The sequence below is a fragment of the Musa acuminata genome, chromosome BXJ2-8 (assembly GCF_036884655.1).
Source record: "Musa acuminata AAA Group cultivar baxijiao chromosome BXJ2-8, Cavendish_Baxijiao_AAA, whole genome shotgun sequence".
Lineage (NCBI taxonomy): Eukaryota > Viridiplantae > Streptophyta > Magnoliopsida > Zingiberales > Musaceae > Musa > Musa acuminata.
The window spans coordinates 48,520,811-48,537,500 of NC_088345.1; the positions used below are offsets into that span (position 1 = coordinate 48,520,811).

At 41.1% G+C, this 16,690-nt stretch overlaps 1 protein-coding gene and 1 long non-coding RNA gene across 2 annotated transcripts; one reads left to right on the forward strand and one right to left on the reverse strand.

Moving 5' to 3' along the window:
* Window positions 1-241: 241 nt before the first annotated feature.
* On the forward strand, window positions 242-4,996 carry LOC135619886 (ADP,ATP carrier protein 1, mitochondrial-like). The gene is made up of 4 exons (XM_065122344.1): window positions 242-374; window positions 2,520-3,032; window positions 3,729-4,100; window positions 4,448-4,996. Exons 2-4 carry the CDS (start codon window positions 2,526-2,528, stop codon window positions 4,742-4,744), a joined length of 1,176 nt encoding a protein of 391 aa, XP_064978416.1. The 5' UTR covers window positions 242-374; window positions 2,520-2,525; the 3' UTR covers window positions 4,745-4,996.
* A 487-nt stretch (window positions 4,997-5,483) lies between these two features.
* On the reverse strand, window positions 5,484-6,525 carry LOC135619887 (uncharacterized). Its single transcript, XR_010489522.1, has 2 exons — window positions 5,797-6,525; window positions 5,484-5,717 (listed from the first exon to the last, which is right to left on the reverse strand). It is a non-coding gene; the product is annotated as an uncharacterized LOC135619887 (long non-coding RNA).
* Between the last annotated feature and the right edge of the window lie 10,165 nt (window positions 6,526-16,690).

Sequence of the window (16,690 nt, forward strand, 5' to 3'; positions counted from 1 at the left end):
CTGGTAAGCCCACTGAACCGACTGAGTGAAGGAAGCCCACTTAAAGCCCATCATTAACCATGTCAGGTCTACCTGGAAATAACAGGATGGTTGGGGGTATATTTGGAAACAAAATTCTAAAAGCGAAGTCAAAATAGATGTTCGTAGACAAATTGTCAGTTGTTGCAAGATTTGACCGTTACTCGCCATCCACGTGCAGATACATACGGTGACGATTCGTATCGCATATAAAATTTTATGCGTGAGTCAACCTTTTCGTTCCCACCTCTCGAGTTAGCCCCGCATAATTCTCTTTTGCCTCCTATAAAGTGGGAGTCGTAGAGCGCTACGGAAGAAGAGCGAGAAAGCGAGATCGATCACGCTTCCCAACGACGGTAAATCCTTGATCTCTCCTCGGTTTCTTGCTTCTCGATTAGTACCGTTCGAATGGTTATGGTAGTTGGTCATCGATCTTCTCGGATTGGTGATCATTGCGGCGTTTCGATGTGGTTTGCTTCTTCCTTTTTCTGCTTTACGGCAGATGAATGGTTCGTGATTTTTAATTCAGCAATCGAGTGGGAAAAGCAGCGAGTTTTTCACTTGTTGTCCTTCTGCGCTTGTTTTTTGGTCCATTCCTGCCGGATCTGACACATTTGTGCATATCCGAAAGATGGGTATTTGATATCTACAGATTTTAGCTTTAGGATCATACTTGCAGGATTTTGGTTTGATGTTTCCTGGTCTTAAAATCGATTGATCTGATGGAAGGAAAGATCTCACGTTTAAGATCTTCGTTTTCCTTTCTGAATGAGTTCTCGCCCTCATGATCTGATTCTTTAATCAGGTTTTGCCTCTCGGGAGCCCTTCTGGGCTGGTGGATTTCTAGGGTTTGATTTTGGTTTTCGGATCTCGGCTTAGTCGTTTCACTCTGTAGGCTGTATGATCAACGTTTATCTAGCCAATCCTAATTGTCGTAGGATTTTCCTTTTAATTCTGGATCTGTATCTATACTTTATCCACATCAATGTGCCATGGGATTTTGGAACTCTTGTTGAAAATCTGGACAATCTTTAAAACATCAATGCGCACCCAGACCTCTTAATCCTTCCTGCTTCACCCTCTGAAATCCCTCCCTCCCAAGTGCTTCAGCACTCCCTTTGTAGGGCATCAGAAGCGATGTGCATTGCACAATCAGTAGCAACTATCAGCCCTTGTGCTTTCTGTACCACAGCCTGAACCTGCATGTTCAAGATTAGAGGAAACTGAGCCTTGACAATCTAAACAAGGAATAGCCCTGTAATTGGGCATATTTGATGGATTGTAATACATTATTAGCCTTGGACTCTGAGATTGCACAGTCTGTCTTTTTTGTAAGAGAAAACTTGGATATGTACCAGATGACACTAGGTGGGAGACTATTATTCCTGTCTTTCCAAATCAACCACAGGGAATTTACAATAATAGCCCTGATTATGCTTGAAGACTCCTTGTCCAGGGAAAAACCCTCTTATGCCAATCTCCCTGTAGCCACCCTTCCCTAAACTGAAAATAAATATGATCGGTGAAATCCGTCTGGGAAGTTGTTAGGATAGCAGCGAAGAACCTTTGAGGATTGCTTGGAAGTTGACAACCTTCTTTAAAAGAGTTTCCACAAAAGAACCTTTGTGCAGTGCATTTGAGCTTCACATTGCCTTCCATTCCTCCCACCTGCTAGTTTCATTACTCTGCCTCTCTTGTAAAAACTGATAGGTCTTTAGATATGGTAATCCCTAAAGTTTGTGGAGTCCAGGCCCGTTTATAATTATAGGATGTAAGAGTAATGTGAATCCTTTGGATTCTGTCAACTAAGGTGGAGTGGAACAGATTAAAGGAAATGCATATCCCAGGATCCCTCTCTAATAAGATCAGCCATAAGTTGAAAATTCCTCATCTCATTAACATAGAAAAAGTTTGGCCATCTGCTATGAGGATTATTTACAATCCAGGGGTTCTTGGTTGAGGCAACCTCTCTGGCATCATCAATGATGAAAGATGCGTTCAGCAGGATATCCACTGACACATTGGAGTTCTCAAGGGAACACAAAGCAGAAATAAAAAACTAAAACCATAACCCTAATTGAGTAACACTGAAGTTGCGGTAGCAATGTGGAAAAAAGCTGCCTTAGCTATGTTTTTCAACTAGCCAATTCATTCTTTCAGTTAGTTGACTGGTGGAGTAACAACAGGTTACTGTTTATTTTGTGATTCACAGGTCTGGTCTACTTTTTGTCTTAATCTAGATCAAATAGGGGAGACATTTAGTTATTCACAGATGACAGTTCTTCATTTTTATATTTATTTGATCTCATGGCAATGTTGTTCACTTATTCATATTAATTCCACCAGCAAACCAGACATTAATAATTCTGAATTGTTCTTCCTATTTAACTGAGTTGGTTGTTCATGTTGTGTTTTTATGATTAGACTTCTGGAATAACAAATTATTTGAATCTTGAAAAATGTTCCTCTGAACTAATAGATTCTTCTCTATATTCTTTTAGGAAGTAATGGCAGATCAGGTTAACCACCCAACAGTGAGCCAGAAGGTTGCAGGCCAGTTCCATCTTAGATCCTACTTTTCACAAGATCTACATGCTCGGAATCGCAGCTTCTATGGCCCCTCTTTGTATGAGAGGCGCATTACAACAGGAAACTTTATTAATCAGGATTTTCAGAAACCATACATGCAGTTCTGCAGTGCTAACTGTGGAATACTCACTGTAACATCTGTCTCACCTGTTTTTGCCAATGCTCCTGCCGAAAAAGGTTTTGCAAGCTTTGCTATAGACTTCCTTATGGGTGGAGTTTCTGCTGCGGTTTCCAAGACTGCTGCTGCTCCAATTGAACGTGTGAAACTACTGATCCAGAACCAAGATGAGATGATCAAGACTGGTCGTCTCTCTGAACCTTACAAAGGAATTACTGATTGCTTTGCCCGAACAATCAGAGATGAGGGTGTTGGATCTCTATGGAGAGGGAATACAGCTAATGTCATTCGTTATTTTCCCACTCAGGTAAGTTCTGTGTGTTGGTGCTGTCATATCATGTTCTTTTAATTCAGCAGGGGGGAGTTCCTCAGAAAGCATGATGTATAGACTACTAGTGTCATTAAGCATGATCTAAATGGTTTACATTCTCTAGGTTTAAGTCAAGTTCAATTCTGTGCCTTCTTATTTTTGCAAGTTTACAGGTTATTAACTGTTGGAGCTTTGGGCACACATCATTTCTTTAGATTTGTCATGTAGCCTGTAGATTTAATATGTAATTTAACCTTGAGCTCCATGGTGAAGCTCTTCTGGCAGTGCATTTCATGTGTCCTTTCTGTGTTTTACTGAATTGTTGGTGTTTGAATGTAGATTGAGATTTACATTTGATAAAGCAATATGCTAGCAGTGGTTTGGCACAACCAACCAAGTGAAGTTGAAGCATTTGCATTAATGTGATTGATTTTTTAGGTGTTCCCTTTCTTTCTTAGTGTCACTGTTTGAGATTGTTAAATCTTTTTATATATTAGTTTAATTCCTTTTTTTGCTATTCAACTTCATTAGAAAACATAAGTCTGGAGATTCAGCAAAATACTTTGAGCTATGGGAAAAGCAAATTTGTGTCATCATTGATTTTGTTACTCTTTGAAATAACATACAGATTGTGTACTAATCTTTGCATTTTGTCATGTTAATAATTGTACTTACAAAGACTATTACTGGCAGGCTTTGAACTTTGCATTTAAGGACTACTTCAAGAGAATGTTTAACTTCAAGAAAGACAAAGATGGGTACTGGAAATGGTTTGCAGGCAACCTTGCTTCAGGTGGTGCAGCCGGTGCTTCTTCTCTGCTTTTTGTGTATTCTTTGGACTATGCTCGTACTCGTTTGGCAAATGATGCAAAGGCAGCAAAGACGGGTGGTGAAAGGCAATTCAATGGCCTTGTTGATGTGTACCGGAAGACATTGCAGTCAGATGGTGTTGCTGGACTTTACAGAGGATTTAACATTTCGTGTGTTGGGATCATAGTATATCGTGGTCTTTACTTTGGAATGTATGATTCTCTAAAGCCAGTGCTCCTCACAGGAAAGCTGCAGGTCTGTATCTCTAGCTTTCTGCATATTCTACCAACTCCCATGTTTCATTTTGTGCTAGATATAAATATTGGTTTTTAGCACTTTGGTTCTTAAATTTTGTTAACGAAAGTAATCAACATGGATATAAGGTTTTGGATATAATTGCAACTTGTCTCTGTATCAGTTGGAGAACTTTTGTTTGAATTTTGAAAGTTGTAATTACATGGCTCCAAAAACATGAAACTAAGTGATTCCAGTTTAATGACAGTTTTAAATCTTCCATCAGTTTTAGTTTTCTGTTTGTCCTCCTACTGCATTTAAAATTGTATCTTTGCTGACAACTGATTCGCCTTTATTTGCAAATGCAGGATAGTTTCTTCGCAAGCTTTGCCTTGGGTTGGTTGATCACAAATGGTGCTGGACTTGCATCTTATCCCATTGATACTGTTAGGAGAAGAATGATGATGACATCTGGAGAAGCTGTCAAGTACAAGAGCTCTTTAGATGCTTTCTCCCAGATCCTGAAGAATGAGGGAGCCAAATCATTATTCAAGGGTGCAGGTGCTAATATTCTCCGTGCAGTTGCTGGTGCAGGTGTGCTTGCTGGTTATGACAAACTTCAGCTCGTTCTTTTTGGAAAGAAGTATGGTTCAGGTGGTGCTTAAGGATACACATAATATTTTATGAAATTGAAAACCAATTTTCTCTAAACCAGATGCAAATCTGGATGGCATTTTTTTTTTTAAATTTCAATAAGTTCTGTTGAGGGAGATTCTCATTACAATTTTTTGGTGGAGGTTTGTTCTCCCAAACCTTGATAATTTTCAATTTAGATGATAGTGGTCCTGTCAAACAATATATGTTTGATGGCATTAATGAAGTTGTCAAGACTTGGATTAAATAGTCATCTTCTGTTACATTGTTGTGATTTGCCATGGCATTGTGGTTTCTTTATATATCTTTTGATAGGTACGATTGTAATATGAATAACTTGTGTGACCGAACAATCAGAAGGTGATCACCAGAATGGATGCATGGAATTCATTCTCAGGGAAGAACTCAATCTGACACATGGCGTTTGTGATTATTGTGAATATGCTACTGGTATGGATACCTTGTCGCATGGTTAGTAGAGTTGGGTAATTACATATTTCTACAAATGGATGTTCGCAGAGTGATTTTTCTGTATTCCTGTTACATAAAGTGATCTTGAGGCTGATTATTTTGTGTAGAATTATTATGCACTCTTTTTTTAAAGCTCTCTGGAGGAGTTGACTTGAGCTTGGCTTGACTATAAAAGCCCAAAGATGGTAAATTGTTAGCACAATATTGTTAGTTGGTCAACTGGTGATATTTCTCCAGCTTCTCATGACCTGGAAATATAATGCTGTTGAGATGATCAAATATAAAGTTTCTCCCCCTCTTGCTTTCTGCTTTGTGATTATGAACAAAACGGTAGCCATCATCACCTGTACCGGAGAAGAAATGGATTGGGATTAACCATTCCTGTTACACACTCGATTGCTTCATCATGACGGGGGCTTACACCGACTGTTCCATCATCCACGTCCGTGGAAGAGAGATCTCCAGCTAGCAACCTCATCTGAATCATTTTATCATCCACAGGAGTACCACCAGCTGCACAGGGATGCAGACGAGCTGTATCAGTTCCTACGCCATTTCCGTGAAGGATTCTGATGAATGCTCGGTCACTTACTGAAAACACTGTCAAGATCATCTTTTCGGCGAAATCCATTGGACTTGTACGTAGATGAACGAAGGTAAGAGATCTTTTCAGCAAAATCCATTGAAGCAAGTTTAGCGGACGAATTCCCGAAATTTCTCGGAGAGCATTGAAAATTCCCACAATGGAAAGATGATTCTGCCCTCGTCCTTCTAAGAAATTCTTACCCAACCTTAGCCGCGCCTCCGCCCCGCAGGCAACCTAGCTTGGCCTCACACGCGGCCACCCTGCTCGTCAGCCCCCCGCCCGCCCATCGACCCTCATCATCATCGCTGGCCGCGAGGGTGAGTCACTCCCCCCTCCTTCCGTGCCTGCGGTTGGCGACGAAGAGGGGGCACGAGGAGGCTGAGGGCAAGAGTGTAGGATTCCTTGGAAAGATAAAAGAGGGCAAAGCATAGGGCGACTGCCAAGGAAAACCAATGAGAAACCATGTGCTGAAGCTGATGGGGTCTCCACGGGGAATGAGCTCGCCCACCACAACCCCACCATTATGAGATTGACATCTGTGCCTGTCAGCGTTCTGATCCATCTTATGGCCGCGTAGTAAATCACTCCCGGTATCACCGGCTTGCGGAACTGGTTCACGGCGGGGTTTACCGCGGCGTCTCCTTCCGGGAGCCACTGCAGGACGCCGATGCCCACCGGCATCATCATCACTGCCGTCGCCGTGTTCTGCATCCATATGCTAACTGATGAGGATAGTAATTATGATAAGACTCGATTGACGTCAGCCGACGCCTCATGCCTCGATCAGCGCGATTGCCCACGATCAACCGAACCAGAACACCAGCCGAGGTACATTAACGCCTACTCAGGCGCGGTTCTACACGTCATGCCAACCCCCATGTCAGACGCTATCAGCCTGCCTCCTGCAGGCGGGCACATCAAACAACAGTAAGCTTCCTTATAAATACCCTCGCATTCTGAAGGAAGCGAGGGGGGAAAAAAGGGGACAGACACTAAAAACACTTCTTCTCCTGAAACCCCCTCCACATTTTCTGCTAACTTGAACGTCGGAGGGGTCGGGTCGAGCTTCCCGACCCGACCTTTGTGCAGGTGCGAAACCGAGGGTCCCCACCGGCCGCGCGGACGACGAGCCCTTGCTCGTAGGAGACGGGGTCGACCCCGTCCCGATCGGACCATTGCACCGGACCGACCCCGCGGGCTCGAGGCACGCCCCGGAGAGATCCCCGACGTCCGGACCCGAACCGAGCCACGTCGGCCCCGAGGCCACGGCTATCAAAGTTGTTTACCGCAACAGATTGGCACTAGAAGGAGGACCCGAAATGTCGGGTGATCACCCGAGCGGCTTAGATGAGCCCACGGCTGAGAGGTCACACCCGACCGAAGCCTCGGGGGAACATCCCTCGCACGGAGACCATCGTGACGAACACCTCGCCATGACCTCCAAACAATATTGGCGAATATTCAACGACCCGGGCTTGTCGCCGCCCGACGGCGCCCCAGCCGACTCAACGCCCGTGTCACCCGAGGCCTTTCAGGACCTCGCCCGTCAAGTCCGAGCTCTGATGGAAATGGTGCAAACCATTATCCCGCTCGTTTCTCGTCCGGCTCACCCACCCGCGATCGAACCACTACGACAATGCAAGGCGCCCTTTCGGGCCCACTTGACACCACCGGAACCCCCCACTTCGCCTCGGGTCCGATCGGCCCCGCTCGGGGATCCAGTGATGACAAACCCGAGCGGCCGCCCGGAACCTGAGGTGCTCTCTTCGGACTCCCTGCGGGCCTAGTTGCGCTTCGTCAGCCAGTGACTCGACAAGGTGCAGGAAGAGGTTCGCAGGTCCAAGGGAGAGCCCGGGGAGAACGCACACCAAGGGTCTCCCTTCTCACCCGAGATACAGGACTTGACAGTCTCCCCGGACTTCCAGCTCCCCTCTCTGGACGCTTACCATGGTTCCACTGACCCAGCGGATCATGTAGCTGCTTTTCGCGCCCAAATGGCGCTATATGAAACCTCTGATGCCCTGATGTGCAAAGACCCTTCTGAATCTACACGGCTCGGTCGCAGACTGCCCGAGCTCACCTCAGCGCGACCTGCCCGCCTGAGTCGTGTCCCTCGGCCCGAGCCACATCCCCCGGTCGTAAACTCCCGAGCCCCCCTCAGGGCGGCCTCTTAGCCCGAGACCACGCCTGCGCGGTCTACTCGCCTGCGTCGTGCTACTCGGTCGCATGATGCCCGAGACCACACCTGCGCGGTCTACCCGCCTACGTCGTGCTACTCGGCCATATGGCGCTCGAGACCACGCCTGCGCGGTCTGCCCGTCTGTGTCGTGCTACTCGGCCGCATGATGCTTGAGACCATGCCTGCACGGTCTGCCCGCCTGCGTCGTGCTACTCGGTCGCATGATGCCCGAGACCACGCCTGCGCGGTCTACCCGCCTACGTCGTGCTACTCGGCCATATGGCGCTCGAGACCACGCCTGCGCGGTCTGCCCGCCTGTGTCGTGCTACTCGGTCGCATGACGCTCGAGACCATGCCTGCACGGTCTGCCCGCCTGCGTCGTGCTCCTCGGCCCCATGCTCCCCGAGACACACCTGCGCGGCCAGCCCGCCTGCGTCGTGCTCCTCGGCTTCATGTTCCCGAGACACACCTGCACGGCCAGCCCGCCTGCGTCGTGCTCCTCGACACCATGCTCCCCGAGACACACCTGCGTGGCCAGCCCGCCTGTGTCATGTTCCTCGACACCATGCTCCCCGAGACACACCTGCGTGGCCAGCCCGCCTGTGTCATGTTCCTCGGCTCCTCGGCCCCTTGACCCGAGACACACCTACGCGGCTTGCCCGTCTGCGTCGTATTCCTTGGCCCTATGCTCCCCGAGACACACCTGCGCGGCCAGCCCGCCCGCGTCGTGCTCCTCGACTCCTCGGCTCCTCGGCCCCATGCCTCGAGCCACACCTGCGTGGCCTGCCCGCCTGCGTCGTGCTCCTCGACTCCATGCCCCGAGACACACCTGCGCAGCCAACCTGCCTGCGTCGTGCTCCTCGGCCGCATGATGCCCGAGACCACACCTGCGCGGCCTGCCCGCCTGCGTCATGCTCCTCGACCCCATGCTCCCTGAGACACACCTGCGCGGCCAGCTCGCCTACGTCGTGTTCCTCGGCTTCATGCCCCCGAGACACACCTGCGCGGCTTGCCCGCCTGCGTCGTGCTCCTCGGCCCCTCGGCCCCATACCCCGAGACACACCTGCGCGGCCAGCCCGCCCGCGTCGTGCTCCTCGGCTCCTCAGTTCCATGCTCCCCGAGACCGTGCCTGCGCGGCCAGCCCGTCTAAAAGCTAAAGCCATGCCTCGGACTCCCGTTACAACGTCCGACGCATAGCTTCTTTCCGGGGGGGAATATGATGAGGATAGTAATTATGATAAGACTCGGTTGACGTCAGCCAACGCCTCACGCCTCGATCAGCGCGATTGCCCTCGGTCAACCAAACCAGAACACCGGCCGAGGCATATTAACGCCTACTCAGGCGCGGTTCTACACTTCACGCCAACCCCCATGTTAGACGCTATCAGCCTGCCTCCTACAGGCGAGCACATCAAACAACAGTAAGCTTCCCTATAAATACCCTCGCATTCTGAAGGAAGCGGGGGGGGAGGGGGAAAAGGGGACAGACACTAAAAACACTTCTTCTCCTGAAACCCCCTCCACATCTTCTGCTAACTTGATCGTCGGAGGGGTCGAGTCGAGCTTCCCGACCAGACCTTTGTGCAGGTGCGAAGCCGAGGGTCCCCGCCGGCCGCGCGGATGACGAGCCCCTGCCCGGAGGAGACGGCGACCCCGTCCCGATCGGACCATCGCACCGGACCGACCCCACGGGCTCGAGGCACGCCCCGGAGAGATCCCCGACGTCCAGACCCGAACTGAGCCGCGTCGGCCTCGAGGCCACGGCTCTCAAAGTTGTTTACCGCAACACTAACGAACGTGGTCGTGGCGCAGACGCCCAGGAGCACAAGTGTGGGGTTCAGTGGATCCCCGCAAAACAATAATGTCACTTGTGCTCATTCATTTCATATGCAAGGAGCTGGTGGGTATCATCATCACCGTTGCCGTCGTGTTCTACATCCACATGCTAACGAACGTGGTCGTGGCGCAGGCGCCCAGGAGCACAAATGGGGGGTTCAGTGGATCCCCGCAAAATAATAATGTCACCCGTGCTCATTCATTTCGTATGCAAGGAGCTTAGACGAATGAAGAAGAATATTACGAACTCGGAACTCGCATTCGAGTCAACCGACGGTGGATGATGTAATGTTCAACAGCCTGATGCGGATATAAACAAGAATAATCTTTATATATAAATAAATACTAGAAGATCATAATATGCAGTGGAATTAAATGAAACCACAATCAAATAGAACACCAAGATATACGTGAAAAACCCCTTCAATGTGAAGGGTAAAAATCACGGGACAAACTAGAGATAATCCACTATGAGAATAATGAATATAAAAATTTCAATCTCTTGCCCTAAACCCTAGCAACAATCACAAGAGAAGTGGGATACAAGGATCATGTCACTATCCACGATATCTAAAACCTCCCCAAGTAATCACAGCAAGAGTCTACTGTAGATTTGATCTAACCTGAGATGAGAACACTGCTAGACTACAAGAGTCTTCTTCCCTTTCTTTCTGTTCCTTTTTTTGCCTTAGATTAGTCCAATTAGTCCAATTATATAAATCTCTGTGTACAGTATTACGACTCAGCTGCTATTGTAGTCTCATGTGAGGAATTTGCAAGTGGCTGACATCTAAAATAATAGGCATTTGCGTAATTACTTGAACTTGAACTTCCATGCAATGTAATCAATAGAAAAGCTGTGTGATACCTGAAAAACATAAGATGCTTCTCAAGTTGATAAAGTAATTTTGGGACATCTTAGGATGTTGCTACCTGTTGTACATTATGGAGAATCATAGTTTATCTTAAAGCTGCATGCGATAAGAGATTAAGGGTTAGAACAATCCAGTCAAAAAAGTCAAATCCAAATGAGTTGGAATACAAGAACCCATTTCATAGGGCTATTTGCATTCTTTACCAAACAAAGAATAAAGCTCTTTCAGAGGACTAAAATTGTAATTGGCTTAGGATAACTTATACTAAACTTTTCCAACACTGAACTTATGGATTTGGATTTGACTTGATTCAAAAGGATCCGATCTAAATCGATTTGATTTGGATCGAATTGACCCATGGATCGATTGTTGAAACAAGTGATATATTTTTATTAAAAATCAAATATATGAGCATCAATCAATAAAAAAACTTATTACTATAAACTTTTTTCATAAATTGTCCGAGATTAAGTGGCTCACAACATCTCACACTCGCAACACGGAACAAATCAGCTGTGGTCAAAGAAAATTAACTTTTACAACAAAAGTGGGAAAATGTTTTCAACCATCGTCTACTCAAATCTAAAGGGAGAATACAACGAGATAAACGTTTCAGAAATTGATTATATATATATATATATATATATATATATATATATATATATATATATATATATATATATATATATATATATATATATATATATATATATATATATATATATATATATATGTGAAGCCCTTGGATTATGTTTGTCATACTTGATGCTGAAAATTTTTTATCGTGAATTTAAACATCGGTTTGGTTGAGCAGAGGTGATTCATTGGACCTAATCCATTTTGGGTTTACCAACCTATATCATATGACGATAATGTGGTTACTAAACTTTAAACATATATAGTTTGTTGGATCAGCTGATTAAAATTAATCTGCTAGGTAATCCAGATTAGGATGAGCTTTCCCGAGCTTTATTCCACTAAGAAATTTAGAACCATTGGCATTTCACGAAATATCAGGCAGGATTTGATTGTAAACAAGAGCAATCAAATTATGATAAAAAAAATTACAAAAGTATAATTCAATGTCACTATTATAAAAAGTTTGATCATATAAAGATAGATTGTTGGAAAAGAGAAAAGCAAACAAGCTATGTGGAGAAAAATGAAGAAAATTGTAAGTTGTTTATGAGTCATTCACAATTTCATAATATCTTAAATGATATTTGGTTTCTGGACAGTAGATATTGTAATCATATGGTAGGCATAAAATCAATATTTAGAGATATTGATGAGACTCACAAGTTGAATGTTAGACTTGGAGATAACAAGCAAATCCAAGTGGAAGGGAAAGGAACAATTGAGGTGAAGACAAATCAAGGGAAAGTAAAATACCTTGATAATGTTTTCTTTGTTCCTACTTTATCACATAACTTGTTAAGTATTGGACAATTAGTAGATGATGGATATTCAGTAATATTTGATGATGGTTCATGCACTATTAGAGATAAAAAATCTGATTTGATTATAGTAAATGTTTGCATGACACAAACCAAGATGTTTCCACTTGATGTGTCAAATATTGAAAGGCATGCGCTTATCACAACTCAAAAAATGAGTCTAATTTATGACATTTAAGATATGGACACCTTAACATTAAATTTTTAAGGTTGTTAAGTCAAAAAGGAATGATTTTCGGATTGCCCAAGATTAATACACTTAATGTATGTGAATGATGTATTTATGGCAAACAAAATAAAAAACTATTTCCTATTGGAAAAGCATGGAGAGCATCCAATTATCTTGAATTAATTCATGCTGACTTACGTGGACCTATGAATACAAAATCATTTGATGGAAGTCAATATTTTTTATTGTTTACGAATGATTATAGTCGCATGAGTTTGGTATATTTTTTGAAATTGAAATATGAAATATTTGATAATTTTCGAAAGTTTAAGGCACTTGTAGAAAGACAAAGTGGTAGATATATAAAGATACTTCGGACAGATAGAGGTGGTGAATTTTTATCTAATGAGTTTAGTTCTTTTTGTGAAGAAAATGGTATTCATAGAGAATTGACAGCACCATATACACCGGAGCAAAATGGTGTAGCTGAACGTAAGAATCGGACTATCGTTGAAATGGCAAAAAGTTTGCTTAAAGGAAAACATCTTCCAAATCAGTTTTGGGCAGAAGCAGTTGCAACAACAGTTTATTTATTGAATATTTCACCAACAAAAGCTATTATAAATTGAACTCCTTTTGAGACTTGGTATAGTATGAAACCAAGTGTTAGACATCTAAGAATTTTTGGTTATATTGCTTATGCTTTGGTGAATTCACAAGATCATCACAAGCTTGATGAAAAATCTGAAAAATACATTTTAATTGGTTATTCTTTACGATCGAAAGCATATCGACTATATAACCCTATTAGTGGCAAAGTTATTATTAACAGAAATGTTATGTTTGATGAAAGGACAAGTTGGAATTGGGAGACCAATAAAGGTGAAACACAAATGCAGATTCCAGCAGAATTAGATACTCCGCAGAATCAAGTGACAGATCCTGCCTCCAACAAGTTCATTATCAACCTCACCCAATAGTAGTTCAAATTCGGATTCCTCAAATGAAATCCCTCTAAGAAATTTTTGATCACCGGTAGAAATTTATAACTCAATATTTGCTTTGTTTATTTCAGATCCAACAACCTTTGAGGAAGTAGTTGAAAAAGAGGAACAAAGAAAAGTAATGAATGATGAAATCAAGTTAATTGAGAAGAATGAAACTTGGAAGTTAATGGATCTAACGAAAGAAAAGAAAACGATCAGATTAAAATGGGTGTCCTTTGATTGATGTACTATTTGAATTGAATGAAGATGTGCCTGTATAGTCAGGAACTTATTATTACTAGGCAACGAAAAGCCTTCGTTTGCCTATGACTGATGTGTCGTTAAATATTATGATTTGTTTTCCCATGCATACGGACATAGATATACATGAAATGTACATCTACTTATTTTAAATGCAGTTTGCATAGTAATATGTTCTAAAAGAAAATGTAGCCTAATATTCTATCTTGATTAGTTTGCAAAATTAAGATTCGGGTTTGATAAATGTATTATTATTAACTTCAGTATAAAATATTTTGATCAATAATTTAGGTAAAATAAAGTTAATGAGTCAATTATTATATCATTTGATCGCACATCCCATTTTATATAAAAATAAATTATTATTTTATTATCCATAATTTATAGAAGATATATTTTTAATCTCTGCATTTAAATCTGTCTTTATAATAATAAATATTTTTAAATAAAAAAAATTCTTAATAGAGTCACATGTGACAAAAAAGAAGTCTCTTTCACCTTAGCCGCATATTTGCTTCCTTAAAAGTAAATATAAAACATATATAATCTTTAATATTCGTAAGATATATAAATATTAACAAGTTAATATAAAATGGTAATATATCAATTCATTATTAAATTCATGTAAAAAATAAAATCATTAAGGTACAACACATCTCAATAATATATATAATAGTTAGATAACAAAGACATACATCACACGCACTCGATGGTGTACTCTCCCAATAGTGGATGGAAATGCATATTCTACATGATGGATTTCTCCAACAGTGGATGGAGCAATATTTCTCACTTACCCAAGTGGAGATAGGTTCTTCCGAATAATGGATGGAGGAATCGTTTAACCATCACGTTATCAGTTTGCTAATTCTAAAAAAAAATCGCCCTACCTATTATCGGTAGGGATACATAATCAACTATAATCATTTATTTTATTCATCCATTCATGCATGTATCCAAAAAGTAGCCAACCATAATCATTTATTTTATTCATCCATTCATGCATGTATCCAAAAAGTAGTACGATAGAATATTACGAGAAATCATAATTAATGTATGATCTGCTAAATTATGTTCATTAGTAGCTCCTTTTATTGATGATGTGCTCATAACTCCTTTTATTGATTGCACATCTAATATGGACTATTAACATAGTCACGTTACTATATAGTAACAATCATATTAATATTAAAATTATAAAAAATCAATAATCATTTCTAAATGATACATTCAAATAAAACTTTCAAGATCATCCAAAACTTTAATTAGAATAACCCAATTGACTTGACTCAAGTTCAATTCAATTAGAACCTAGTAGAACTATTCTCAAATCCTTATAGAATAATCATCCTAATTGGTCTAATTTATATTTGATTAATTTTAATTAGGTCATATAGATTTGAACTAGTTAAATTGGCTTAGAATCACCCTAAACCGACTTGAGTCGATCAAACCTATATGATTCAATCAATTAACGATGTCAAACCAATAAAAAGATAGGAAATTGGATTACGTCGTATACTGCTAGCCTAAACTGAATTGACCCACCTAACTCTTGGACGTGTCACGTGCACCGCATATGCCTGTCATAGGTAATAAGTTGGGTTGAGGTACAATGGACTAGAAAGAGAGACGATGATGTGTCTAACGTCAGTCGCATAGTTAGGCGAGCCTAACTTCACAAGTTAGGCTAAGCCTCACTCACGAGTTAGGTAAACCTTAATACTAAACTAGGCCACACTTTTCATGAGTTAGGTCATGCTTAGACATATGGGTTGGACTATGTCTAACCATATAAGCTGGGTCACATCTAGCCACATGAGTTGGACTATGCTTGGTCAATTGAGTTAGGTTATACTTGATCACATAATTGTGTCATACTTACTACTACGTGGGTTACATCGTACATAACTATATAGGTTGGGTCATACCTAATCATATGAGTTACATCATGCCTAACCATATATGTTGGACTATACTTAACCATATGCACTGGGTCATGTCTAATCACATGAGTTGAGTTATACTTGGCTACATGAATTAGATCATGCTTGGCTATATGGGTCGAACCATACCTTGCCAACTAGTTTAGGATATGCCTAATAATATGGGTTGAATTATACTTGACCGCTAGGTTATGTTTGACCACATATGTTAGGTCGTACTCAACTATACGGAGTGATTTGGCCAATCAACTTAAATTAGGTCAAACCTCAATTTTGACCACTTTTATTAAATTAGATTTTAATATTTTTTTATTTATTAAAGAGTAACTCAAATCTATCAATTAAATCATTTAGATTCAGAGTCTTAAATTTAAAACTAATTAAATTATAAAAATTCTCACATAATTTTTTAAACATAGATATATTTAATTAAATAAATTATAACTATTATGTTAATCCAAAAATAAGAATTTTAATAATTAAATCAATCTTGAAATTCATTTAAGCTTAAGGGACCATTATAAATCATTATATATATATATATATATATACATAGTGTGTGTGTGAGTGTGTATGGGTAGTGACTTCTTTATTCAAATTATAAATAATAAATAATATATTACTTTATTTAAATTATTAATTTCTTTGTTTGTGTAATAGGTTAAGGAAATGATTAAAAAATAATTTTCTAATCATGTGAACAAGTTAAAAATTTTACCAATCAATTAAATTATAATTGATTTATTTCCTAATGAGTGATGTAATTTTTAGAAAGTAAATAGTTCAAATTCTATTTTTGGGTGTGAAACATAAAAATAATTATTATATTTTTATTTTTTTATGTGAAAGTAAATTAAAAAAATATATTTTAAATTATTACTTATCTTTCGGGGAGAGCTCAACTTCTCCTATATAAAAGATGCTCCTTCTCCCTTATTCCTCATATAATCACATAAATCTAGCAGTAGAAGGATCAAGGAGAGGATTATCAAGAAGTGGTAGGATCCTCTATTTTTTTTCAAGCCAGTTTTAATTCATGTTTTAAATTATTTCATAATAGGATTATTATAATTTTATGATATATAATAATAATTTAAATTTAAAATTTTATAATACATAAATAATACTAATTTATTTATGATGATTATTTGATTTATAATGATCTCTTAAGCTTAAGTGAATTTTAAGATT

Excerpts from the sequence above, each read along its gene's own strand:
- LOC135619886 (XM_065122344.1), top strand. The coding sequence starts at position 2,526 with ATGGCAGATCAGGTTAACCACCCAACAGTGAGCCAGAAGGTTGCAGGC. Across the intron at positions 3,033-3,728 it reads TTCGTTATTTTCCCACTCAG|GCTTTGAACTTTGCATTTAA; the intron begins GTAAGTTCTGTG and ends TATTACTGGCAG. Across the intron at positions 4,101-4,447 it reads TCCTCACAGGAAAGCTGCAG|GATAGTTTCTTCGCAAGCTT; the intron begins GTCTGTATCTCT and ends TTGCAAATGCAG.